This window comes from Mirounga angustirostris, unplaced genomic scaffold (assembly GCF_029215605.1).
Source record: "Mirounga angustirostris isolate CCGP_5_RB_7025 unplaced genomic scaffold, mMirAng1.0.hap1 SCAF_6, whole genome shotgun sequence".
Taxonomy (NCBI): domain Eukaryota; kingdom Metazoa; phylum Chordata; class Mammalia; order Carnivora; family Phocidae; genus Mirounga; species Mirounga angustirostris.
Genome location: NW_026991714.1, coordinates 50,081,826 through 50,109,665, shown reverse-complemented (window position 1 = coordinate 50,109,665; position 27,840 = coordinate 50,081,826). Strand labels below are relative to the sequence as shown.

The following is a 27,840-nucleotide window of genomic DNA, read 5'->3' as shown; positions in this document are numbered from 1 at the left end:
CTAGAATGTAACTGCTAACTAGTCTCCCAGGTAAACTGTTTGGAAGGTGCATTTGACAGGTAGCATTTTGTTGCCTCTTAAAGATCTCATACTATTTGGAGGAGAGGCAGAGATCCGCCAGAGGGAGATTTCATCCCAATCCTGTCTTAAAACGGGTGAGGACCTAAAAATTCCGATGACTTGCTGGGACTCATATTGGAGGCTCAGTTCACCTATGAGGTGTGACTCGAGCAGTAGGGAGGCCTGGACGGAGAGACCATGAGGCCTACACAGAGGCCACCCTCCCGATTTTCTCTTTGTCATCTTTCTCTGTGAGCAGAGCTTAGGCTCCCAGAGTGAGATGCTTCCTGAGGAATGCTTGTGGCTGGGGCCTGAGGCCAGTCTGGTGACATTCTGGCCTCATTTCTGTCCCCAGTTGTAATAGACTCAGGGATTCAGTGAGCCCGGGATGCCTTAACCTGATAGACCTTTCATCGGAAGCATGGCAGAACTCGAGCTTTGTGATGAACCTCTTGGGAAAAAAAAAAAAAATGAAACAAATGAACTATAAAACAAGCCCCAAAGCAATCCCCTAAAGAGAAATGGCACTGCATGAGGCTGCTGGTTGGCAGGTCTACTGATCATGCAGATGGAGAACATCATACCAAAGAAGTTCCACAGGGAGCAAGGATCAGTTTCTCCCTGGTTTAGATATTGCCTCTCCCTGGTTTAGAGGTTTTAATGTTCCATTAAAAAATACTAAAAATCCACAGACCAACCCAGATGTTCCTCTCCTCGCTTCCTGCTTCCTTTTGGCAGCCACCGTCTGGCCTCGTGGCGTTAGATGTCTTTGCTGTCCCCATAGTCGTTGTAAGGGACGCTCAGGGTCTGCTCCTCACATGTCTTCCTGAGGTCCCGGCTGAGCTCTGACCAGTCGAGTCCATAGGGCTTGATCTCGCTGTAGCGGCAGCCCAGGTACTTAAGGGAGCCTCGTCGCAAGCTTATCTTGGGTTCCTGAAGGAGGCCATTGCACCAACTGCTGAGATCCCCCAGCTGGGAAAGGATGAGGCCAGCTTTCCTATGGAGAGCACGGAGGATACTTAGATTAGAAAGAAGAGAAGGCGGGGAAAGGCGCATAGGCCCTATTAGAGTGAGACTTACAACTCCCAGAGGGCAGAGTCTGGTGTGTCCTGCTTCCTGTTCTATCATGGGCACTCAGAACTCATAAATACCTGTCTAGCAAATGGATGGACGGATGGATGGACAGATGGATGGACGGATGGATGCAAGAACAGTCTGGCTGTGCCCAAAGTGGGACAGGCACCCAAGCAAAAGAGAGAAAAAAAATGCCATAAGGAGAAATAAAGAAAAGAAAATAACTACTATTTTGGTGGGAATTTATGCCCTTTTAAAATCATAGAGTTGGCAGTTTTGAAAGACAAATCAAATCCATTTTCTTTACAGCCAGCAATTTACCATCATTAAATGACAAATAATGTGTTTGAGTGAATATTTCCCTTTTCCAGGCTATTTTAGAACTAAGCAGAAACAGCTGATATACTGAGCCTTGGAGGGTATCAAATGTAACTGATTATGCCCGGATGGAGGGTGTGACAGCGAAATACCGGTGAAGACAACAATGCCCTCTGTGCGCACCGACACAGGGCCCTTCTGGGGGGAAACGCAGACTCTCAGAGGCCCACGTGACCTAATTCGTGTTCAGGTGGTCCCCTGCTCCACTCTGCCTTCTCCCTTGGAAAGCCAGGCGGCCATGGCCACTGAGACCCAATCCAGAGAGGGGGGAAAGAGGGGGCCTGTCGCAGATCGCGGGGGCGGAGGGGGGAGAGGAGCGGAGGAGAGCAAGGTCGCTTCAAGTTTGCACATGCTGGGGCGCAGTGATCCCTCCGGGCCAACAGGAGAGCCGGATGGCCTCTGCGTGCAGCCTGGGGAAGTCGGCTGTCCCCACGGTCGTCTTGCTGGTGCACAGCCTTCTTCTCCGTGCCCACTGCCAGTGTCAGAGACAGGGGCTCCTGTCATCCAGCTGTCAGAGCTCACCAGCTCTGAGCAACAGAACAGTGTTCCCTCACTCAGCTCCGTCCCTCCTGTTCTTCAAACCCCTAAGTGCCCAGAGAGCCACGAAGTCTCTCTTCTTTGAATGAGCTCCTGTAAAATGCAGTTCTGAAAAAGCTCAATGAACAGCATCCTTTGCAGTATTTATCACCTGCTCGGCTAACTTCTCATGTGAAGAACCAACACTTCTAATTCGGTCACTGATTCTTTCCAGAAAATGGAAGTTTCTGCACTCCTTGGAGAATGACCTTTCAAAGAACAATAAGCACGTTCGTTTCATTCCTCCCCTTCTGTCTGGCTGTGACCACCACCACAAGGTGGTGACCTCACCGCATTCCTGGGAGGACGCCCTGAGAGGGGCAGAGATGACGCTGGAGGAAAGGTGTGGAGAGTCAGCAGCGGAGTCCAGGGGTGGAGAGAGTGAGAGGTCATCGGAGGGCAGTCGTATTTTCTCCCACTTCAGAGGTGGGTCAGAGGAAGTCAAACACTCTGCCTGACACCTACTTAGCATCTCCTGCAGATGGTCTCTCCTCCGCCTATTTGCCTCTGCGGTTTGGCCAAGCAGGCTTCCAAAAGTCGTCATCAACCGGACTTTGGTGGCCCTTCCTCTTAATTTATCCCACTACATGTCATTAGTTGTTGACAAATTCTTGGAAGGTGGAGGGAGAGGGAGTGAAGGGAGAATGCGGGCAGCATGTGCATCATCCTCAAGACAAGGACACAGGAAAAGAAAGAATTTGATTGGCCCATGGAGATTTTGTGGCTACTTTCACAGGTCACTTTAAAAAATAGTAATAATAATTCATTTGGGTCTGCCCTTGGTCATCTCAGAGCCTGTGGATTTCTTCTTTCTTAGTAGCAACGCAACCAGTGTTGTTCTCAAAGTATTGCAACCCTCAAGTCGATCTGGAGGCCTCCATGAAAGTTAAGGGAATGGATTTAACTGAACTGAGGGGGTCCTTTCTGCCTGCTCACAGGGAGCGTGTAGCCCACAGAACCTCTTCTGTTCACGCTCACGACCAACTCCAAAGGTGGTGGATGCATCTCAAGGCAGAGGGCTTTTCCCTTCCTGTGGTTCTCCCCATGACACTGGCAAGTAAAACTTGATTTCCAGAAGCTAATGAAATTACACACTGTCTTCTAATGCAGAGCCTTGAAAAACCAGCATCACACATGCAAGGGTCTCCAGGGAGGAGAGTCTGGGAAGAGAATGTCAAGTCAGCAGCACGCCTTACTTTGCAGGGGGATCCACACTTCTTCCCCTGCTCACTTTCTTTATTAACCAATTTTCCTTCTGACTCTTGAGTTACAAGAGAGAAATTTTAAAAGCAATCCTAATGCCCTTGGAAATCAAGATGATATATGCAATGTTAGTGCTATTCAAATTGTGACATTTATGTTCCCTAACCGAAAACTGTATATATACACTCAATAAATGTCAGAAGGATGGAGGAAAGGAGGAGGGGAGCGGGGGGGGGGGGGGCAGAGTGAGGTGGGTGGGGAGGGAGCTAGGGAGAGAAGCAGGGAGAGGGGATAATATTAGGCATAAGTAATTATGAGGGCAGGATTAATAAGGTATGGAGCAGAGAGGACATATCTTAATACATACCAGCTTTCTAACCCAGAGTTTGCTTTCTCCTGAAACTGAGACAAAACCAATGAAAAGTCCCTTATATATTTCCCTCTGTGTCCTGGTCCACAGCCGTGGCATCTGTTTGCCTGAGGACTATCAACCTTTATAATAACTGCAGGAAATAATCTATGGAATGCAGAGAGATTCTTCCTAAACTTACACATGAACTCATTGCATTTCGGAAGATAATCCTAAACTACTTCCTCCTTTCAAAAGTAAGAGAATTTCCTGTCCTGGGAATGTCCTGAACAATGGTCTTCTGGAGAGTTGATACAGGTGACGAGAAACACACTGACACTGGGTCTCCCTCCAGTTCGATCAGCAGTCAGATAGATGGGACAACTTTTGGGTGATACTTTCGGGCAGCCTCTTGGCAGGAGTGCAAGAATTCTTTAAGTGCCAGAGAATTCCATTGCGTTGATTGTCTTCATTTGCTTTCCTTTTTTCCCCCCTAAAAATAGTCCATGCACTCCCCCTTTTGGACATATAGGCACCAACATTCCATGCAAGTCTCTTTCACTGAATCTATCTGGTAATTCCAGTATTTCCACCAAAATCTGTATTTCTCAGAGCAGGAATATGTAGCCATGATGAATGAAACAAAAGGAAGATGGTATCTGTACACATTCCTCCAATTCCTCTTTCCAAGAATGCTATCTGTGTTGTATAACCTAAAAGCAGTGGGTACTGAGTATTGAAAAGTCGTAGCCTCGGGGCCAGGGAACTCTGGCAAACACTATACTGTCCTAGCTTTGGCCAACATAGATGTCAAGGTGGGTCTTGGCCACCCCCACGTTGTCTTTCCAAAGGATGTGCAATTTAGCTGAAAACATGTCTATATAATGCATATTGTATATGCAAAGCTCATACACAATAAATAGTTTCGGATAACGATAACCTCTTCAATAAAATTCCTAATTTTCTTTCACAGCTCCTACCGTTTTTAGCATTTAGAATGCTGTGTCAGCATGATAAAGAGGTGGGTAAAACAGGTCAAGGGCAAAGATTTTTTTCAGAGTTCAGGAAATGTATTCATGACTTCCCTACTTAAATACAGCTTATCCAAACTGATCTATATGAAATGAGCTGTATAAAAGCACAGGACTTACTTCTTGGAGCACCTAAGCTCACCCAGGAAATCTCTGTGCATCCATGGGTACAGTATGATAGTGTACAGAATTTCAAAGAGCCGACATCTTTGTAAGAGGCAATGATGTTTGTGTTACCTGGGGCCTAATTCATCCTCACACCGCCAGGTGAATTCTCCAAAACTCTCATAGTGCTGGTTATAGTGGTAGAGGACTCGATGTAGGGTGGGGGAACCCAGATCCAGGAGGGTGTTATAGGCCGTCTGTTGCTCCTTCCCACTGGTATAGCCATTGAAGAGATTGTAGATCTTGTCTGCTATTTCTGAGGAGGGCAGAAAAGGCAAATAAATAACATTTTAAATACATGCATATATACACACAACGTATATGTGTGTACGTGTATAGAGACGTGTGTATATCATATTTACACGTATACGTGTGTGTGTATGTGTGTGTGATGTTGCTTAAAGAATACTGAACCTGGAGCCCAGAGACTGTGGTTTGAGTAACTCACTTTTATCTCAGCCCCATTGGTTGTTGCTCTCTTTTCTAAAAAATGAAAACCTTCAGATAAATATCTCTGAGGTCAACTTCAGTTATAATATTCTTTGTCTTTACCCATGTTTCCTGAAAATACAGTGCCTGTGGCAAAAAGATCTCAGAGGAATACTTTATTGGCAAGTGCAGTCCCGGGGACGCTGGAGGGAGGACAGAAGGAAATGAGGTGAGAAAGGAGGCTGAGGGGAATGTAGGGGGCATGCTAAGGAGCAGGTGGCACGCCTTGCAGAAGAGGAAGCTGCTGGATCCCCACCGGTCCATCCAGGGGGAGAATGGAAGACTTTATCCTCAGCTCCCCTCTCCCATTTCTCTGTGGGGCCTTTTCACGTTTGCCCCCCTTGAGGCATTAGCAACCCTGCACTTCCAGGTCACATATGCCGGAGGACCAAGTGGGTCCTGCAAAAGCATGGGGAAGCCAAGGGGGGCAGAAATTTGGCTCATGGATGGAGGGAAGCACTGTGAGGTGATGCTTGAGCAACGTGAAGAACCAGGAGTGGCCGCAGTCCCAAAAGCAACCCGGCCCCCTTATTGCAGGACTGCAGAGCCTTCGCTAGGGCTGCCCAGACCAGACACGAAGACAAGCTTGCAGATGTGTGGTGACACAGAAGCAGAATCCAGTACATCCTGCAGTCCAAATGAGTAATCTTTCAGTTTAATTTATAACTCTTAGATTTCTCCCCCAAGGCGTACATTGCTAAGACCGAACGTGGTGATGTGGCAAAGTGGCAATGAATTTGTATAGCCTTGGCATTTTTTCCTATGGAGCTTGAAGCACTTTATCATTAAATGTTTTCATATTAAACCTGTCAGAGAGAAGATTTGTTCACATTTCCTTCCTCAACAGCTGGGAACTGAGATCTGGAGAGCAGAACTCTGTCTCCGATCCAGTGTTTAATCTGGGGATGAAGAAACTAAGTCTATAGGTTTCCAAGCCAGCACTTTGCCCACTTGACCCCCTGGTCAGCCAAAAGGCATAGCAACCCGATTCCTTGTCACAGTTCCAAGTGAATTCTGGGCTGTTGGTAAGTACAAAGTCATTGTTGTAGGGATTTTCTGGGTTGGAAGGAAGAAAATTTCTACCCCTACTCTGTCCAGACATTGCAATGATTTCCTTACTTTTCTATCTTGCCCATTGCCTATGAGGACAGGAGCTTACTTCTACCATGTCCTGAGTGGCTAGCACAGGGCCAAACAACATAGCAGATTAAAAAAATGTTAGTTAAATGAATGTAATTCATGATCTTTCCAGTGCTCCCTCTCCATCCCAGACTCTACCAATCCTTTAGCAACCAAACTCTTGTAGCCAGCACCTTAACTGCATTATAAATAACTTTGATCCAGAAATCCATTTAGATTTTCAAGATTTTTAAATTCTCAGGTTGTTAAAATAGGATCAAGAGATAAAGTGGACGGTGCCTTAGAACATAAAGATCTATGGTATCCCCAGTTACTTATTAATGGCCTACTGATTGTCAAGAACTTCACATATATGAACTCCAATCCTCATACCAACACTGCAAGATGGATATGAATGTCCCTCTCCTCCACACAAGGACATTCAGAGAGAGGCTGAGAGAGGCCAGGTGATGTACCCAAGGTCATATAGCCAGTGTGGGCTGGAGTCAAGATTTAAAACCATGTCTATCTTCCATTGCTCTTTTGTATCAATGCTCAGGGGATGGTAGTGTTTGGCCAATTTAAGAAGATATAGGAGGCAGAGTCTTGGGGGATGCAAATCTGGGGTGACTATTTCTCGTAGAGGACTTCTCCTAGTTGGCCCATGGATGCCAAATAAGAGGGAGTCCTGATAAGTATGCAGGGGACCTCTTGTTCCCAGAGTTGAGACAGACAGAAGCAGAGGGACTATTCTAAGAGCTGTGTTGTTTCCAACGGGAGGAAGAGTACATGTACTGAGAGATGAAAGACCAGGGGAGGAAAAATGTGGGCGATCAGACCAGAGGCCAGATAGGAAGGTCTGGGCTTCCTTTTCCCAGGCTTTTCATTGATGCCTCTCTGTTCTTTTTTCTAGTGATGGGAAATAGCATCCCAGATCCCGGGTCCTGGTTATAACTATCCCTGCCAAGGAACAGAGACAGCTGAGAATGTTTTCCAGCGTATTTACTCTTCTCATAACACAACGGTAATATCTAGCTAGAGGAGGCTGATGCTTCCCACTAGCGGTAGCACGTGTGCCTGAGACCAGGTGGGAAAGGCCCGGGCGCCACCAGAAACCTCCTAAAACCAAGATAATCTAACTCTGGGGCATGCTTACAAGCTGACATCAGTAAATGGGATGCTATATTCAGAAGGATATACGCCAGGTTCCTAGTGCATGAGTATTTCTGGTTCCTCCTATTTCAACTGCGAAAATTTAGAGATATTATTTCATTAGCTTTCACAGCATCTCAGGAAGTCACTAACTCAGAGAATGGAAAAGAACACAAGATATTTTTAGTTATCATTTTACCCAGTTTTCAGCTTCACAGAAGTCTTGGGCTATCCAAAATAGGGATCTGTCTTCCCTGTCTTTAAAATACATGATGTTCAGGAATAGTTAAAATGCACGTGGAGAGATGGCAGGGAGTCTACAGATGTGGCCTCATCATGGAAAAGGGAAGCTGAGTTATTAGTTATCAGAAGGGAGGCCTTACCTCTCAGGCAGCAGAATAAACCAACAGGGTGGGGACTGAAGCCCTCAGACCCAGAGGGTGGTTAAGAACTGACACCATGACATATATGAAGGTGGGCTCTACCACACCAGCTGTGTGGCCTTGGACAACTTACTTAACCTCTCTGGGTCTTAGTTTCCTTTTCTGTTCAATCATGGTGAATGATATACACCTTCCAAGATTATGGTGAGACTAAAAGTGACATTAAATGTAAAGCCTTTCTGCAGCACAACGTCTGGACCCAAGAAACATACCTTTATTCATTCACTCAATACAATTTTTCCTGAGGGCTTACCACGTGCTCAACATTTTTCTAGGCACTTGGGCTACGGCGGGGAGAAACTGACAAAATTCTTCACCCTTGAGGCACTTACAGTGTAGTGGGAGGAGGCATTTCGGGAAGCAATATACATCGCCAATACAATATCCTCTGTGAGGAAGTGGGAGGAAGTCAGGCAGGAGAAGGAAGCATGGGAGTGTTGTGTAGAATTAAGCAGGGTAGCCATGATAGGTCTCATTGAAGAGATGACCCTGGGGCCGAGAGCTGGAGGAAGGGAGGAGATGAGCTGCAGGGCTGTGTGGGGAAGAGAATGCCAGGGAGAAGCAAGGCCAGCTGAGAGCTCCCAGCCTTTGGGCTGTGTATTTGAAAATAGCAAATAAGCCACAGTATTTGGAGTAAGATGAGTTGAGAGGAGAACCAGACAACCAGGAAATGCTATTTTATTATTATTATTTATGATGATGATTAATTGTTACTGGTTCTCCAGGAGATCATGCTTTCCCCAATGCCATGAGAGAGACACTGAAACATGGGAGTCCAAGAGACTGGGGCAAACAGTCTTATTTGAATGAGAGGAGTGACTCCGGGGCAGAAGGAAGCTTTCTTATACCCCAGCAGTGGCTATGAAATTTACTATGAAATGAGAATTCTGGGAGGCATCCACACCACCTAAAGCCTCCCTTGGTGCTATAACAAAAATCCCCCGAACGGAAGTCCTAAGTCACCATTTTCAGTAGTCCCTGGGCGGGGAGGGCTGAGACCTCAGTCTGTCCCCACAGTGAAGTAACTGACTACAGAATTCCCTATGAAAACCTGAGGGCAATGATCCTTGTCATTCCTGGCTCTGTCCACACCACGAGGTCCCCTCCCCCACCCCCTGCCTGTCCGCCCTCCCTGTGCAGCCCCTCCCCAGGCTGCTCTGTGCTGCCTTCACACCCGTGACTCTCAACCTTGGGAATCAAGCTTGATTCTCCACCTGGAAGGCCTGTGAAAACACAGATCGTTGGCTCCCTCCGGAGTTCCTGACTGAGTAGGCCTCAGATGGAACCCGAGAATTTGCCTTTCTGACAAGTTCCAAGGTGATGCTGTTGCAGCTGGTGGTCCGGATCACGCTTAGAGAACCACTACTCTATATGAATTCATTCTCTCAACACTTTCCTTGCTTCCTCTGGGACCAGTAATATGGCAAACAACTCTCCCTTTACCCTTGACCTTGGCAAACACTCTTCCCTGTCTCCGTGTCCCTGTGTTGGCGGAAACTTGCCTGAAACGTTTGTCCACACAGAGGAATCCTCCCATGCCCCAGTCCCTCAGCCTCTCTTGACCTCCTACAAGCAATTTACTGCTCTCTGTGTATATATGTAAGAGTCCCCCCACCTTAAAAACTCACCTGCCTCTTCCTATTTCTCCCGGCTCACTTCCTGGCCATTCTTCTACATCCATGGAAAATTCTGGCATCTGGTTCATTCTCCACTTCATTTCTCATCACTATTTTGGGTGATTTCACTGTCCACATGAAAGACCTCTTTAAAACTAGAACCAACCCCCACCCCCCACCCCCCGGCCCCGCCAGCTGGCAAGAGTCAGTCATTGTCTGAGACCTTCTCCAGCTTTGAAATGGTAAATCCCAACATCACATATGGTGAACACAACCTCCTTTCAAGCTTCCTGTATTTCCCTCCACCAAATCTGTCCTTCAGCCCCCAGGTCTTTTGGCTCCACCATTCCCTCCGGGCATCAGCTCTGTATCTACATCCTTCTCTACCTGACATAATCCACAGGGCCCATGGCCTGTGCCCTCAACCAGCTTGCTCCATCCTTGGCCTCTTCTCTGCCTTCATCTAGGATGCTGGGGTCTGCTGGGGGAGAGTCCAAGCCATTGAACTAGACGGTTCTGCTCAGCCTGCCTTGGCATGACTTTTTTCTTTCCTGCTCCAAGCCATCAGCAAATCCTTTCAGTTCTACCATCAAAATAATTTAGAACCAAACCACTTCTCGCCACCTCTCTCACGAGCATCCTCTCTCCTCTGTCCCTGCCATTGCCTTGGCTCCCCACTGGACCTGCTACTTGGAGTCCACTCTCGGCACAGCAGGTGAATGAGCCTGTGAAACGCTAAGCCCCATCACGTCCCTCTTCTGCTTGAAGTGCTCAGCGCTTCCCTGCTTAGTCCCAGGCCGAGTCCCCATCCCTGCACTGGGCCCCTGGGAGCTCGTCTCCACCTTCTCTCTTCTCCATCCCTCATCACCACAGAGGCCTCCTTTCCCATCTTAAAACACACCAGGCATCTCTGTCCTGTTGCTCCTCTATCTGGAATGATCTTCCCTGGGTATCTTTGTGTCTTCCTCTTTCACCCTCTTCCCAAACCACGCCAGTTAAAATGCTGCCCTGTGTACTGCTTATCCCATTTCCCTGCTAGTCAGTCTCCATAACATACATCACCATCTGAAATATTTGTTTTACTATCTTTTGTAGTTTGTCCACCCTGCTGAAATCTAAGCTCCAGGAGGCAGGGGTTTTGCCCCCTAATGCCTAGACCAGGTATTTAGTTGGGGCTTAATATGTGTGGTATGATTTGATGCATTTATATAGAAATCAGATTACACAGTTTTTGAAAACAAATTCTGAGTCTAATTTTTGTTGTTTCTGTAGTATCTAATCCCAGGGCTCAATAAATGCCAAAGGAAGGAAGGGACAAGAATTTATGTTTGGCATCAGGAAAGAAGGATGGATGCTGGGGGGAGTGATGGATGAGAGCTGGCCTTCACTTCGTGAAGCTTCACAGAGAACTCTTGCAAGGCCATGCCCCAGCCTGGAGATGAGGCTGGTCTTATAGCTGACATGAGCTCGTTCTTCCCCGGGAAGGACGCTCTCAGTAGAACATGGGTGGCAACTCACTTGCTCAGTGGCTTCAGTGTCATGATGTGGTAAAATTCTTCATAGAAAGTATCTGGTTTAGGAAAAGTGTTCATATAAGGAGTAGTCTGGCTTCCTGCTGGATCATTAGGAGCTAAGTTGTATTTATGATCACCATCTGGGTTTGAAGGAGGCAAAGCATATGGTTTTTCGGTAGAGCTGCTAGAACTGTATTAATTTGTGAGGATCTCCTCAATGAGTCCACCTCATTAATCTGCACGTTTGCCCTGTATGGGACTCCCTCCTGGTGGAAGAGTAAAAGCACGTGGGGATGCTACCTCATTGTCTCAGCATGAAATTGACTTTCCGGCGTGCAGCTGGTCTGCTGGGATTTCAGATACTCTCCTTCGTCCGGGAGCCCACATGAGCAGAAGCACATCTTGATTCACTTTGGGGGCTGGAATTAACCCAAAGGAGCCCCACAGAGAAACAGAATAGCGGTCTTTCCAAGGCACACTACTCTATGTTGGCCCCTCTTTACTCCAGAGTTGCTGTCTGTCCATCTATTTCTGCAGGTAGCACTGTGCTGCAGATCTACCTGCTCATCACCTCTCTGATGCCCCACCACCAGCCTGCTGCCTATTTAGCAAGCAAGTCCAAGGTGCCTACTGTGGCCGGCAAGGACACAAGCAAATTCTCCAAAACAGAATTAGCTGGGGCACCTTCTCATCACCTGCTCCTCTCTGGCTTGAAGTAAGAAATCAACAGATGATGACCTAAGGGTGCCAGGGGGCCTCTCCCGATAGCCTCTCATCTGAGGGTTTTCAACCCCAGACTCTGCTTTCATCATCAAGGGATTTCGAGACCTTCAAAAGTCATTTGGTCCATACCCTGTAAGGCAGGCAGCACTCACTCCGGTGAGAAGCACATCTGTCTTATATGTAAAGGTCTCCACTGAAATCCTGAAAGGGGGAATTTTTTTTTTCTACCTAACTTGAACACTCTTTTTTTTTTTTTTTTTTAATGTAGGTCTTTTTTTCATTCAGAGACAAAGAAAGGTTTTCACTCTTTTACACAATGACCTTCTAAATAATCTGATTTAACATCATAGGCAAAATGGGAATTGATGTCAAATAATGAGTCTGAGTGCTGACTCTGTTCAGTGCTCATTTTGTGACCCTGGTCAGCTGTTCACTTGACTCTGCATCTCAATTTCCGCATCTATAAAATGGGGGCAATATTCTATCCATTCAGTAAATCCTTATTGCGTCCCTATTAGAAAGCAGACTCTGCATGGTTAGTGGTAGCATTTCCAAATTAACAGAGACATTTATGTGTTAGGGACGTAATAGTGAGTAAACCAAACCAGACTCTGCTCTCCTGGAGTTCACTGTCCAGTGAGGTAGATATTGAACACATGATTCTAATAACAAACGGAGATGAATGTGCTGAAGGAAAGTAACATGATACTGTGAGAACATCTAGCAGTCGCCCTTGACCTCTTGACTGTACCAAGGAAGGGATACCTGACCCGAAATCTGCAGGCTGAGAGAAGCTAGTTAGTTAATCAGGGGTGGGGGTAAAGGGTGTTCAAGGTAATGAGACGGACATGTGCAAAGGGCCGGTGGTAGGAGTGGGAATGGTGTGGAGGACCTGAGAAAGGCAGTGAGGCTGAAATGCAAAGATCGATGGGGAAAGTGGATGAGAAGAGGCTGGAAAAGTGTGCGAGGGTCACCTCATTTAGGTCCTAATGTGTCTGTTAAGTATTTTGGTCTTTGTCACAAGAAGAATGGCAATCCATTAAAGAGTTTTAAGAAGGGGCCTTAATATGATCAGATTCCTGAGTTGAAAAGAACAGTGTCACACACACTAAATGAGGCGATAAATGTGAGAATCCTTCCAGAAGCTGTAAAGTGTTACAGCATCAGTGATTTTAGTTAAGGTAGGTCTGGTCACTCTCTCCCCTGTGATTTTGCATCACCGTGCACACCCCTTGATCGCTGAGGGCTTGTACCCCTCATGGGCAGCCTGATACACCTGGAGCCAGGAGCCATCTCAGGCAACGTGAGGAGCCAGCAATCGGCTTGGCCACACTGTTTCCCTTCCTGAAACCTGCACGCCTGAGCTCCCTGCGATGGCCCATGTGTCCGCTCATGTGCAAATCAGCCCTATTCCCCTGGAGAGCCCGCAGTGGTTGGTCGGAGCCCTGTTCTTGGTGTGAGAGCCCCGCGGAAGGGATGCCCAAGATGGCCAAATCCTGGCTGTGGACAGCATGTGCTAAGCCTCAGAGCAGGGGACACTATCAAGACCCGCCAAGGGGCATGGGGAGGAAAGGGAGTTCCCGCAAGTGTGCTGTTTGCACAGATGTCCACATCTGTAGCCTTTCTATGTTTCAATTCAAAAGAACTCTGCTGATGTGCACACACATATGAAGAGAGGAATCCCAAGGGCAGAGGTCACAGGACTCCACCATGTACCTAAGCACCTGGTGTGTTACTGTGCGTGCCCAGGGGTTTTGCCAGTGTGTCCTCCCGGCTCCCTGACCCCCAGTGTGTGAGATAATGGGGTACCGTGAGGATCTCTACCGGAGGCAGAGGTGGAGGAGTACTCCCAGACACGTGCCACTCCGGGGCTGGGCCTTGAGTTCTCCCCCTTCCCTGTGGAACCCCAGGTTGTTCTGTTTGACTCCCTTGCTCCCGCTTCCATCACGGCGAGGGGAGGCCCCTGGGGCGTCCCTCTGCAGGCTCTGCTGTCACTTACCCTGGGCCTTGACATCATCCACCACGGGGCAGGGGGTCTTCACAATCACATCGCTGGGCCTGGAGCGCCGTCCGGTGTTGTCCACTCCCCACAGGGTGAACCTGGCAGACGGGGGAGGGCGTCGTTAGCAGAGAGAAGCTGAGACCCAGGCTGATGGCCACGCTGAGCTGGGGCGGGTTTGCACCAGGGCACAGAGCAGTGGTTCTCAACGTGGGGCCCTCAGACCCGCAGCGTCCACATCACCTGGGGACTTGGTAGCAATGAAAACTCTCCCACCCAACCCCAGACCGACTGAAGCAGGCTCTCACAAGCCTTCTAGGTGAGTCTGATGCCACTTACACGCTGACGGCACCTGAGCCGAGGGAAGGAGTAGAAACTTGGGTCAGAACTCGGGTTGGGTCTGAAGCCCGGCTGCTGGGAATGTGATGACGTGCCTGGGGGCAGGGCCGGGACCACACCTGGGGACTCCGTGGGAAGCCTGGCCTCCTGGCTGTCAGGTAGGCCTGGGCCAGTGCTGGGCATGCCCTCCTCCCTACACCGGGCGGCTCAGTCCGTCCCACTGGCCTCTCCTCCTTGATTCAGATCTACCTTCTTGCCTGGTACTAAACCCTGCCCTGACCCTGCAACCAAATTCTAGCACCCTGCAATGTTTCTCTCCCTGCCACCTCCCCTTCTCTCCTCCTCAGTCTGAGTGGGCTCTTTGCATCACACCAGCCCCACACAGCTTCCCAGGGGCTGCCTGGATCCCTACCAATGGCACCCCCTGGAAATGGTTTCATCTCTGGTCCTCCCACACACCTGATCAGCCCAGCTGGTATGTGCTGTTTCTAGAATTGTGGCTGAGGCCACCAAACTGAAGCTGGGGCATCTGTCTGGAACCTTGCTCTGATCTTGAGTCTTGTCCTACAACTCGGGTCTCAGGCTGGGTCTCAACTCTTTCCTCTGCCTACCTACTCCAGACTCTCTTGAGCTAAGGTTCTCAGGGATGGGCCCAGAGGCAGCCAGGACAGCCCACAGACCTGTGCCTGCCATCTGGGGTTCCCACACATGGACACGGTTCCCCCACACACACCTCTGTCCCCACCATGGAGCAGGAGTGCTAGGGAGAGAGAAATGAGAGCCTCGAAGGATGGCCACCATCCTGCAAGCCGTGCTGGGACCGACCTCTAAGGTCCGAGTGAACCCCCCTCTCTCCCAAGACACCCTGCTGCGTGGGAAGTCCGGCTCCCCCCACCAGAGGTGGGCCACCTGATCTTTGCGGCAGACTCTGCCCTGACTCTGCCAGGGGCAGGCAGTTCTCACCAGAGTCTGGAGATAGGAGGCCCCGTTCTCTCCCATGCCAGTGCACGGGCACCCTGCTCCTAGCGCCCGCGGGCGCCGTGCCCAGTCTTACCACGGGCTTCTCTTCCTTCCTTGCCCCTCCCCACCCACGTGTCTGAGCCCGCGCTCCTGCGCCCCTGGCCTGGTTCAGCCACTGCGATCCAGCCCGCCCGGGGTGCTATCCTCTGTGAGACGGCTCTGCCTTGTCTTTTCCTCTCCACCTTCCAGGGTCCTGAGCACGGCCAGCGCTGCAACCTGATGTGATGCTACCCACCTGTCTGTTTAACGTCACCTGCCCTAGACAGTCTGCGGCCGGGCTCCAGCCACTTTTTGTGGCCCACCATTACTTAGCTCTTTAATTTCTAGCAGAGTCCCTGACTGAGATGAGAAATGTCCTGAGCCTCGAGCACCAAACTGGCTATCAGAGGGACCCTCTGCCTCGGTGCCCGGGAGCCTGGGACGTGTGACCACCCCCACCCCCCCCGCCCCGGCTGCTCCCACTCCTGCGGGCAGCTTCGCTCTGTGCCCTCCTTGCGGTAAGCTCTCCACTAACTCGATCAGATCCCGAGCTGGAATGAAAATGCCTGTGCTTAGGTGAATTCTCACATTACTCTGGCGGGGCAATTAGTACAAAAGTTAGGGCCCAGAGCCCTACTATTTCTAATAGCAAAGCAAGGTGTTAGGAAAGAAGATGCTTCCCCTAACCTCCTAAGCAGAGACGGCACTTATCCTAAGAGCCCTTCCTCAGCGGGCCGCCCCGTAGGCCCTGGAGGGACGCTGACAACTGCCAGCTTAAATTTACCACCAAAGCCCAGGGGGCACTTTCCATATTTTCGTGGGGAAGGGCTGCTCCGTTCATTGTCAGCGTTCTGGTTTCCACCATCGAGCACTTGCAGGGCAGCGAGAAGGTGAGCTGGAATGAGCAGACAGGAGAGAGAAGCCTGACTCCCAAGCCAGAGCGCTGATGTGGGAGTACATTTGCTGCCTCGTCCAAGACTCCTGGGCCCTTTCCACAGCCACCTGGCTGGATTGTCCAGCCTGTCCTTAGAGTCTGTGATGACACCTGCATGGTGTGTGTGTGGGTGTGAGTGTGTGTGTGTGAGAGAGCGAGGGTGTGTGTGGGTGTGAGAGTGTGGGGTGGGAGTGTGTGTGAGAGGGTGTGTGTGAGTGTGAGAGCGAGTGTGTGGGGTGAGTGTGTGTGGGTGTGTGAGAGTGAGCGTGTGAAGGTGTGTGTGTGTGTGGGTATGAGTGTGTGTGTGCGTGGGGGGGATATGAGAGTGTGTGAATGTGTGGGAGGGTATGAGAGCATATGTGTGTGTGTGTGTGTGTGTGAAGATGTGTGAGAGGGTACGTGAGGGTGTGTGAGTGAGCGTGTGAAAGTGTGTGAGAGGGTACGTGAGAGTGTGAGTGCATGTGTGAGAGTGTGTGGGGGGGATACGAGAGTGTGTGAATGTGTGCGTGTGAGTGAGCATGTGAGATAGTGTGTGGGTGTGTGTGTATGAGAGAGTGAGTGTGTGTGAGGTTGTGAGAATGAGAGAGTGTGTGAGGGTGTCTGTGTGAGTGAGAACCGACAAAGCCTGGCTCCGGTTCCTGAAACTTGGTGTGCAAGGAGCACCCTGGCCGAGTCCAGGGCTGGCTGCCTCATGTGCTTCTCTCACGTGTCCCGGCGCACCTGTGGCGGGTTCTGCGGAGGGCTCCGAGTCCACTCCCCCCCCCTTTTTTTTTAAGATTTTATTTGAGAGAGCGAGAATGAGAGAGAGCACATGAGACGGGGAAGGGTCAGAGGGAGAAGCAGGCTCCCCGCCGAGCAGGGAGCCCGATGCGGGACTCGATCCCGGGACTCCAGATCATGACCTGAGCTGAAGGCGGTCGCTTAACCGACTGAGCCACCCAGGCGCCCCACCCACTCCCCTTTTCCGAACTGTCGTCCGTCGGCTCCTGCTCGCTCCCAAAGGCAGTAGTTCTCCTGTGAGCACAGGCTGGGACGAGGGGCGTGGGCTAGAAAGGGAGCCACCTCCCCGCTCGGGCCTCAGTTTCCTTCTCTGTAAACTGAAGATGTCAAACCAGACACACTTTAAGATCTCTTTCCACCAGGGAATTACATGTTTTTGTACTGTGGACCCAGAATTCTCACAATCGCACAGGCTGACAAAATAAGCCAGCTACGCTGAAACGCCCTTCCACCCCGTGGAGGCAGCTCCACGCTTTCACGTGAGGAAATGAGATCATGCTGCTAGATCCTTCCGGTAGCCTGGAGTGGCTGCGGAGTAAGAAGCAGTCAGCGAAGAGAACGCAAACCCTGATTCAATTCTTAACCACCGCCACACCCCAGACAACCAGCTTGCGACTCTGTGTTGCTGAAACTCAGTTTCCTCAACTATGAGATGAGAGCAAGACCCCAGCCTCACAGGGTCCCCGAGGGTTCCCAGGGGCTCCCGCACCCAGTAAGCACCCCACAAGCGAAGGCCGAACCCTCCCTTTTAATGATAAGGAAACTTAGTTGCAATCCTGCTTACAATGACCAGCGCTTAGAAACAGAACCAGGCTTGGGGCCATGTGTTTCCAGCAATTAATCCGGGGCTCTGTACTCCTACCACACTCTGAAGGTCTGGCTTCAAGCTACAAGGAGGCCAGGCTCTCCCAGGCCCTCCAAGGCCCTCTTCGCGTGATCTGCAGCGCCACCTAGTGGAGCGCCACCTAGCCAGCGGCTTCTTCCCTCTGTCCCAAGCGCTCTGACTTCATCATCAACACAGACAGAAAGCTGGTGCTTTACGAGACTTAAGAGGGCAACGCTGGAAGTTCACCAAAGACTGCTGTGAGGGAGAAGGTGTCAGTCTCAGGTCTTTGATCAGGAAACGTGGCCAAATCAGGCCAACGTGAGGAGGGTCCCAAGATGGGTGAGGGCTGGTTCACAGGAATTTCCAAACTCCTAATTAACAGCTGTGACTTAGTGACAAGAATTAGGGAGCTCTTATTTTAAGTGAGAATTCCAGCTTCACTGAGTTTGAGGCATTTTACTGCACCGTCCTTAATCTTTCCTCCTTTTGCCTGTTTCCCCTCCTCATAAAGGGCGACACCTGCCCAATAGCAAGAGAGCTGCTAAAAATCTTAAGTTGGTCAGCTTTCCCTTGTCATGGAACCATCCTTTCCATTTCTCTGTATTTTCCAGCTCTTCTAGAATATCCCTTGTCTTGACATATTTTACTAGTATGGCCCCCTAGTTACATCTCTTTCCAAGATGGAAGCCATTCAGCCTGAGCATCTCCTTCACTTGCAGTCAATGCCACTCACATTTCTAGTGCTTTTTACCTTTGAATTCTTTACCTGTGGAAATGGAGATGATTTATTCTGGCTACTCTGACTCTATTTTTGTGACCTCATCTGTAAACTGTAAACTGTTTTTCATACCAGTGGGGTCAAAAGGTCCCAGAACTAACATTACCAGGAATTCTGCCTTGCCCTCCTTCCCTGTTTTCCCCTCATGACTTAGATTTCCTCAACCTCTCTCCTCTCACAAGAGCGTCTTTTATGTCTCTGCTTCACAACTATTTTACTATTGTTCCAGGAGCACAGGGAGAAATGAGGAAGCGCTCCCAGAGAGAACAGGGCTGTTCCAAGTGCCATGAGATAGGAGTCCACCATATTTTCCTTGGAGAAAAATGCTGACCATCTCTACCTCTATAAACTATTTCGACGTCACTGGAGCTAGCTTTCTAAAGCAGAGTTCTTGCTATTCTTTCGTCAAAAAAAATTAATAATCTCCCTTGACTTAGAGCATTCACTCTCTTTTTCCAGAATCACTTTCTTCCATTCCCTTTTACTCACCATCTGCTTCTGCTTGATTGGACTACTTGCTACTCACCTTCATGCCTCTTTGCTTTTGCCCTTGCTGGTTCCTCAGCCTGCTCTGCCTTTTCCGACATCACTCTACCTACCGAAATTCTACACGACCCCAGTGAGTGATGTCCACTCTAGTTAGAATTAGCCACTCCTTTCCCTTCTCTTCTGCATGTTCCTTGTTCTTCCATCTAGCCTCTATGTCGTCCTATCAGATGTTAAATTTAGCTGTTTGTATATTTCCTTTCTGTGTTGCAAACTCTTTGAAGGATGGGGCTCTCTTGTCTTTCTTAATCCTCCCTTTCCAGTCCCTAGAAAGTTCTCTATAACTGATCAGGGTAAGACTTGAGAAACTCAAAATATTTTTCCGAGTTTCTGAAGGAACTCAAGCACGAAAAGGAAGGAGCTCAGAGCCTCAGGACGTTCAGGGTAAGGAAAAGCCAGGCAGGCGTGTATCACTCACATGTAGATGGTGTCCGGTTCCAGGCATCGAACGATCAGAGAGATAGTGGTGAGCTGCTTGTCTGGTACCCGAGCCGGCATGGCACAAGGAGACTTTGCTCCAGAGATGATGTCGTCCACAAAGCTCAGCACCGTTTCTGCCCCAGGTGGGGGGGTGGGGGGGAGGAATGGAAAAGGCCATGAGAAACAGTGCTGGCCAAGCAAGGAGATGGCATCAGTTCAATGGGAACTTAACATTAGAACTGCTTGGTCCCCAGTCTTCTCAAATTCCTAGTAGAGAAAAAAGACCTAGAAGGAATTGTCTTTTCTGTTTCATGTTTAATCAATTTAGAGCCATTTGTCCGGAGTGAGTTCAGACACAACTATGGCAAGATGTACACACATGTGTGAGCTCTTTTATGAAATGTTCTTGGCAAGGGTAGGGAGCAGCTGCTGAGGGCAGTGGTCCCTGCCAGCCCTTTGCAGTACCTGTGCGCATCAGGGACAGGGCCTCGAAGGAAGCAGGAGACAGTTCCCCATACCTGAAGGCCGTGCATATGTCTCCCAGCCTCGCTGACCATTTTGGCAGAGCTTGTTCACCCTGCATCAAACTGTGGACGCCACCATCCTGTGGGGGACCACACTCACGCGTAGGTTTTAGGGATGATTTATGTTGACCTTTCCCTACGTGTAGGCAGCAAAATACTAGGGCATGGAACATTGTTCATGGGGTGTTTCCACTTCTTGAAGACTTCCCTCTTCTAGCTGGACCTGGCAACTGCAGAGTTTGCTTTAGGACAAGACATGGGGTAACATCTGTTTGCGCATGCTTTTGCCCAGAGGGGGGTTATTAGCAAAGGAATTTTTTTTTTCCTGTAATCATGGCAGTGGTTAGCACAGAATTGTTTCTTAATTGTGGGCTAGGATAACTAGTGTACTGTACTGTTGTTTCTTTGTGAGTGTGCCTAGAGGCAATGAAATGGACACCTCTTTAATAAACAAAAAGAAAAACAAAATCAAAACAAGACTTTGTCAGATGCTCACCATGCAAAAACTCTTAAATGGACGAGATGGCTGTTCTTGCTTCCCCACCCCTGGCCCACCCACCTCGCCCCCGCCACCCCCACCCCACCACCCAACCACCAGGGACCCTTGGACACCGGGGATCCGGAGCATAGACCAGGAGGCAGGACATTTTTCTTTTCTCTTCTTTTTACCAATGGATTAAGATGAGCCCATGAAGTTGGAGAGGCTCACCTGTCTCCACTTTGGAGTGGTCCATCCTGTCAGTGACCTTTTCCTGACGGATGAGGTAATCTACAATCTGCACCCCAATTGGAGGCTCTGAGTGTTCCCACTCCAGGACCACGAGGGTGCTGCTGGGCTCATGAACCGTGGAGAGTCTCAGCCTGAGTGCAAGACAGGAAGAGACATGACATGGGGACCTGTTGGGTCCTGCGATGTTCTTCTGATACTGGCCACCTTCTCAATTGTTATGCCCTCAAGTCTTCCTTCTAACCTTTCTTAACCAACCACTGCAACAATCTCTCTGAGCGCCTGTCTCCTTCACTAGAGAGCAATGGTTCTTGAAGGTCCCCAGAATCTGTATTTTATTACTCTTAAGTGCCTTTTACAGATTAGGAACTCAACATCTGCTTGCAAATAAATAAATAAGTAGGTGAATCAAAGATGAATGAGCACCTACATCTTATAGGGTCAGTGGGCAGGGCTTTCTGGGTGGCCCTGCTTACAAATATAATTTCTTGCAAATATAATTTCTGGATTTGCCCTTGAATATAGGAGAATGTGCCTATAAAGCTCATGCCAAGGCTCACTGAGGTGGTGTCTGGGAGAGCCCTGGGTGATGTCCTGTGGCTACAAACTTGAGCTCTGATTTCAGGTTCTTTTTTTGTTCTTGGGTTTCTTTGACTATCCTGATTCCCGACTCCAGTCTTTCTTTGCTTTTCCCAATTCAGAGTCTCCTCCTTCCATGCAAATTGTCCATTTTCACCACTCTTTTGCCTTGCCATCTCATATGTCCTTATGCCTTGCAGAGACTCACTACACATTATTGACGTTCGTGGTACGGATCTCCTAATGGTCCAAGTGGTTTCAATTTGTTACCTTGTTCTGACTTCATAGGTATATCTCAGATTTGTCACTTGCTTCCAATTCCGGGTTTCTTTCTAGACCACTGGCTTCTGGGGATTTTCCTGGCTCCTGCTCATTCCAGTCTCCGTCTGTCACATGCCATCCCTGCCATTCACCCTCATCCTTGGTCCCCGTATCTCACGACCTCCCATAATCATCGACCTCTGCTCTCTACTCAGCTCACAGATGCCTGTCACTGGTCTCAGGGGGTCATTGTGCCAGGTGCTACAGATGGAACACACCAAGGCAACGGTCAATTTCAATTCAGCAAATGTTTGTTGAGCACCTACTACGTATCAGAATGTGCTTGGTGCTCAAGATGCAGTGGTGCTCGAGCCACCTCCAGCCCCTTCTTTTTTTTTTTTTTAGATTTATTTATTTGACAGAGAGAGAGACAGCGAGAGAGGGAACACAAGCAGGGGGAGCGGGAGAGGGAGAAGAAGGCTTCCCGCGGAGCAGAGAGCCCGATGCGGGGCTCGATCCCAGGACCCTGGGATCACGACCTGAGCCGAAGGCAGAAGCTTAACCGACTGAGCCACCCAGGCGTTCCTATACATTGTTTTAATTGGCATTTTTTCCAATGAACAAATGAGTTGACCATCTCTTCAAATATTTGTTAGCCAGTTTGCTTTTCTCTGCTATGAATTTTCTTTTTTTTTTTTTAAAGATTTTATTTATTTATTTGAGAGAGAATGAGAAAGAGAGCACATGAGAGGGGGGAGGGTCTGAGGGAGAAGCAGACTCCCTGCTAAGCAGGGAGCCTGATGCGGGGCTCGATCCCAGGACCCTGGGATCACGACCTGAGCTGAAGGCAGACGCTTAACCGACTGAGCCACCCAGGCGCCCCATAACCCCTTCTTTTGTGGAGTGGTCAATAGAAAAACATACAATTATACATGTGATTATAATAATGTGTGATAAGAACTTTAAGAAGAAATCACGGGAGACTGTGGGAGCAATAGCAAGGAATTCAACCAGTGGAAAAATAATGCAAAACACATGCTCCTTAGTGGCTTACTATGAAGGAGTGCATAGTTTGCAGATGACATGAAAGATGGAGTAGACCCAAAACAGTGCGGATATTGACGAATTCATTAATTAGAGTCATATGCCGAGTGCTATTTTGAAGAAAAAAGCATTAGGAAGCTTAAGTAAGTAACTAAGCCTTTCTGAGAAGTCAGATTCTGTGAAAATGTGGACCAAAGCTGGCCTCTACTGAGAAACAGCGGCATGCATGATTTACATAGACTCGTGTAAAACCAGAGTACATTTCTATTTCCAATTACCAAGAAACGTTCAAGAAACTAAGGTCTGCTACTAAAAGAAGTGATTAAAGTTGACAAGAGAAGTGAAGTCCTTAATAGATGTTCCTGCTTATGGAAATTTAGCCCAATTTGATCTTTAGCAATAACATACAGTAAACGCAGGTTTAGAAAGAAAATCAACCCTAAGACACCAATGGTTGGATCTTGTGTCCACCTGATGATAACTGTTTAGTGGCCTCAGTGTTGTGTCAAAAATGAGGTAGTTTTCTTAGTGGGTGAATCCATCTAGAAGCACCATCTGCTTCTAGTGGCTCCCTTTATACCAAAAGAAAGGACCTTGACTAATAATGACCTCAATTCTCCTTTGACTCAAGAGGTCCAAGTCATGGCCATAAAGAGCAAGAAGCCAAGTGCTGGTGTATCTAAAACTACCCATAGAGAGAGGGCACGTGGACAAGAGAAGACATTGGTTTGCGCTGATAGTCTACTGTTGTGTCTCATCTCTCTTGGTTCTCTTCCTGTTCAGTCCTGGCTCTTTGATGCCCAATAGCACTTCCCTGCATCAGGCCGGAGGGCAGCATCTGCACAACCAGACTCTCACTGGCTGGTGTCCTCCTGCTGGCTCGCTCCTGCTGACTCAGCCTCCTATTCCCATGGGTCCTGATCCTCCCTTTGGGCTTTTTTTGCCTCACCAACCCATGGGGCCATGTGACTCCAGTGGTTCCTGCCAGCACTCCTTATTAGACACCATATGTCTGTGCGTCACTCCCAGTACAGATGTCACAGCAGAGGCTAAGGGGGTGCCTGCCTACAGGGATTTGGCCAGTTCTGTGCAGCCTTCCCTTGAGGGCAAGGAAATTGGACATGTTCTTCCTGAACCACCTTGACAACCCTTTGTACTCTGTTCACCCCTCAAATGCAGATAGCCCCTAATGCTCATCTCTGACCCTCTCCTCTTTCCAGTTGATACTTATTCGAGAGGATCTTTTCTCATAGCTGGGGTTCCATTGCTCATTTCTTTGGGGTTGGTTTAAATCTTCTTATCTCTAGGAGACGTCTATTTCTCCAAACCGTCTTTCCCTCTGACCTCTGAACATCTCGGTAGGACTGCCCTGCTATACCTCCAAGACGGGTCCAACTGGACACAGTCTCCTCCTCAAACGTGCATGTCCCTTGATGCTTCTCTTCTCAGCTGTGGCTTATTCATCTTCCCAGCCACTGGGACTGAAGTCACAGGTCCATTCTCAACTTCTCCCTCTTTCTCCCTCCCACACCACCAAGTCACCCACAACCCCCCTTCCACCACCACCCCCCCATTGGTTCTACCCCGGATCATCTCTCCGTTGTGTCCTCTCAACATTATCATGGCTAATATCATGGCCTCTTAGCGGTGGTGGCTCTGCTTCCTGCTTGAGGGCCTTGGAAAAATCATTCAGACCATCTGAATGCATTTCCTTGTCTCTTAAATGGAAGTGATAACAGTACCTAATGGCTCCACACAGAGCTGCCACCCAGGAAATGTGTCATTGGCCTAGTAGAGTCTCACTACCGATCTCTCACTTCCTCCCCTGCAATGTCACTTTAGCCCTCTGATCTTCTGGCCATGCTGTCCATCCTCTCTATCTTCAGGGAGAAACTCAAGTGCCATCTCCTTCATGAAGCCTTCGCCTGCCCCCAATTCAGACTTGACCATTCCCTTTCACACTTGACTTAAACGTCTCTGATAACTCTTATCAGACCATGTCTTCTCCTATGACACTCTGCGTGCTGCATCCCTAAGATTGAAAGCTTGCTGAGGCCAGGAGCTGCCTCATGTTTTTCTTCCTGTTCCCTGGCCCCTGGTCTATTGCTTTGCAACAAGTGGATGCCCTGTAATACACATTTGCAGAACCGTGCAGAGGCGGGCACGCAACACAGAGGCAGAGAAGGGGAGTCATACACAGGCTGTGGGAGAGGTGCACAGGTGGGAAGTCCATCTGCTCCAAAAGCCGTGGAGTCGCATCGACACCAGTCCTCGATGACATCTCCAGTCCCTGAGCACCAGAGTGAGCTCATGGTGGCCTCCTGCAAGAGCTGCAAGAGAAGGAAGAGTAAGTGTCCGGGAGCCAGGGCTGGGTCACCAGTCAAGAGACAGAATCCAGGCTTTGTTTGGTTCTAGATTACTTTCAGCCAGTAGGCTGGGGCACCACTTCACCATTTTTTTGATCTAAAATTCCTACCCCAGGAGACTGATTCTGGGAAGCTAGACCTTGCAGGACCTCCTTGGTGCTGCTCTCTCATTAATGTGCCAGTCACCCCTATGGTTGAGAGCTGTTACCTTGGAAGCAAGTCTTACTTCTCCCTTCTTCTCCATCCGTCACTCCACACCCAAGGCCCTAGCAACAATAACATCTCGACCATCCACTGCCCTGACCCCTCTTCTCTCCACCCTTAGGCCCTTGGCCCTTTCTCAAATGCCTCTCTGTGCATCCTCATCTGCCCTTCGCATCCTGCCCAGCACTGCCCCTCTGCCACATTCCTTCAGTGTGCCTTGTACCCCACATACAATATTTATACAGATCTGCCTTGAGTGTGAGGCCTCTCTTTCCTGGTAGAAGGTAGAAACAGAGCAGCAACCAGGTGAAGAACTGTGCTCCAGAGCTGTCTGCCCTGGGTAAGGACTTTGGCTCTGCAAATCACTGCCATGTGACCTGGGGCAAATTAGATCAACTTGGTTTCCTCAGTGGAAAAATGGAATGGAAACAGCACTCTTCTCATAGGATTGTTGTGATGATGACCTGAAATAATATACGCCAAAGGGCATAGCATAATACCTGTGCTGTGCATGCATTAGTAACATATAAATATTACATCAGTAATCAATAAATGTCAGCAATTATTATTATGTTTGAATGACAGGCTTGGGTCTTCTGTGGAAGCATACAAATGTCACAGAGCCTAGGACAATTCTTTACATACAGTGATTTCACAGCAGATATTCCCTAGTCGATGAAAGGACAAAAGGATAAAATTAGACTAGTCAGGGAACAGAACTTGAGATGGGACAATTTCCTGGTGAGGAAGCAGATCCTGATGGGCACTGACCACTCACTGGGGCCCTGCTGCCTCAACCCCAGCCCAGGGATAGGGAGAGGGCAAGGCTGGCCACAGGCATGTGGCCGTGCCCTCTGGCCGAGGTCAGCTCTCTGTCTGGGTCAGCTCACCATCCGCAGCCTCTGCTTTTCCTTTGAGTCTCTTCTCTCTGACCCACTCTTACCAAACCCACACAGAATTGGTAAATTAGAGAAATGAAGCAGCCATCTTGGAAAATTTTAGGCCAAAATATTGGAAGGGGGGGGAGGGGGGATGGAGGGAGGAAGAAAAGAAAGAAGGAAGGAAGGAAAAGAAAAAAGAAGAGAGTAAGAAAAAACCGACAGATAACCCTACAAAAATGGAAATGTCTAAGCTGAAAGCCAATACCCTAAGTTACATTCTCCCAGAACTTCACATAAGGGTTCATACTGACCCCGCTCCCACCTTCCTACTCCCAGATTGGGAGCTTCTAGGGAGCAGGGACCAATTCTTGATTATCAGTATATGTGTGTAGTTTTAGAATTTCAAGGCCCTTTTAGGGCTAACACCGTAGTTTGAGCTCCATGATAGACAGGATTTACAGTGGAGGGCATTTAGAGTCAAAGAGGTTAGTGACTTGTTCAGGGTCACAGGCTAGTGAGTGGGGGCCACCCCAGAACCTGAGCTCAATGTGACTGATTGTCCGCCGGCTCCTAGTAGGAAGCCCGGTGCACTGCAGGTGCTCACTTCATGCTTTGCCTGACTGAACTCAAACTCAAACCAAACTCAAATCAAAAGTATACTTTCTTAAACTAGGAAAACCGACTTCCGTTGAGAGAGGTAGAATAAAGAGGAAATTGTGGCTGCCTGCGTGCAGTTTTCAATCAACAGTTACTAGCTAAGCACCTGTAAGGGTCTGGCTGCTGTGCTAAGCATTAAGGATACAGTGCAGCATTAGACATAATCAGGCCCTGCCCACATACATCTTGCAGCCAAATAACAAACAAAGGAACAGACAAAAGTTACATAAGCAACCAAGTTAGTAGGACTGGTGGTAAGTGCTCCAAAGAAAAAGGGTGAATTGGGACAGGAGGGAAAAGGAGGGGGGATAATCTCACAGAGGGGTTTGGGAAGGCCTCCATGAGGATGTGTGTTTTTATCTGAACTGGGAAGGACAGATCAAGAGTTATCTGGTTCCAGGCGGAAAACCAGTATTAAGATGACTTCAGCCTGGGTGAAAGTTAACCTTTAAAATCAACCGAGTAAAGGCTCTTTTGGCTCTAAGAGCCAGAGTGAAGGACAAAGAGGTGCTCAGCAAGTGGGAGGGGGTGGGGACGGTTACAGAGACCCTGTGGTCCATGGTGAGGGGTGGTGTCACATTCTAAGAGCAGGGGAAAGTGTTTTAAACAGGGGAGAAACATGATCCGATTTTCAACCCAAAGGAGTAAAGACCAACACTTATGATGACAGACGTTTCTTCAAAAGCTTTAACTTTCCCCCTTCGGTTCACACAATTCCACAAGTTCCTACTCCCTGAATCCTGGGCTTTCGGTAACTGTGGAAGGTAGGCTGGGGTAGAAGAGGGGAAATCAAGAAGGAGCCCTTCTGGAAAGAAGAGGAAAAAAAATTACATTTTTCTTGGTATCTAGAATGTGGCAGGCATTGCATGGGGATCCTCATTTGTTATTAGATTTAATCCTGATTCCCAAAAAGAAATAGGATTTTCCCATTTTTGTTCTTATTTTGTTTTAGGGAAAGCAGCTGAACTTCCAGGCCAAGTTCGCCCCTCTGTTCATTCTTCCATTTATTTATTTCATTCATTTATAGGTGCCAACTACATGTCAGCTGGGAGCTGGGATTCCATAGAAGAATGAGTGCTTCTCA

At 48.8% G+C, this 27,840-nt stretch overlaps 1 protein-coding gene across 2 annotated transcripts in view; it reads right to left on the bottom strand.

The window, feature by feature from the left end:
- Window positions 1-819: 819 nt before the first annotated feature.
- The window catches only part of ASTN1 (astrotactin 1), a 292,194-nt gene continuing 265,173 nt past the window's right edge, over window positions 820-27,840 (bottom strand). For both annotated transcript variants that reach the window (XM_064593527.1, XM_064593528.1), the window contains exons 18-23: window positions 24,845-24,978; window positions 20,747-20,898; window positions 19,512-19,647; window positions 13,892-13,992; window positions 4,909-5,092; window positions 820-1,057 (exon numbers count right to left, since the gene is read on the bottom strand). In XM_064593527.1, the coding sequence (XP_064449597.1) occupies window positions 820-1,057; window positions 4,909-5,092; window positions 13,892-13,992; window positions 19,512-19,647; window positions 20,747-20,898; window positions 24,845-24,978 (945 nt within the window). The remainder of the gene's footprint in view (window positions 1,058-4,908; window positions 5,093-13,891; window positions 13,993-19,511; window positions 19,648-20,746; window positions 20,899-24,844; window positions 24,979-27,840) is intronic.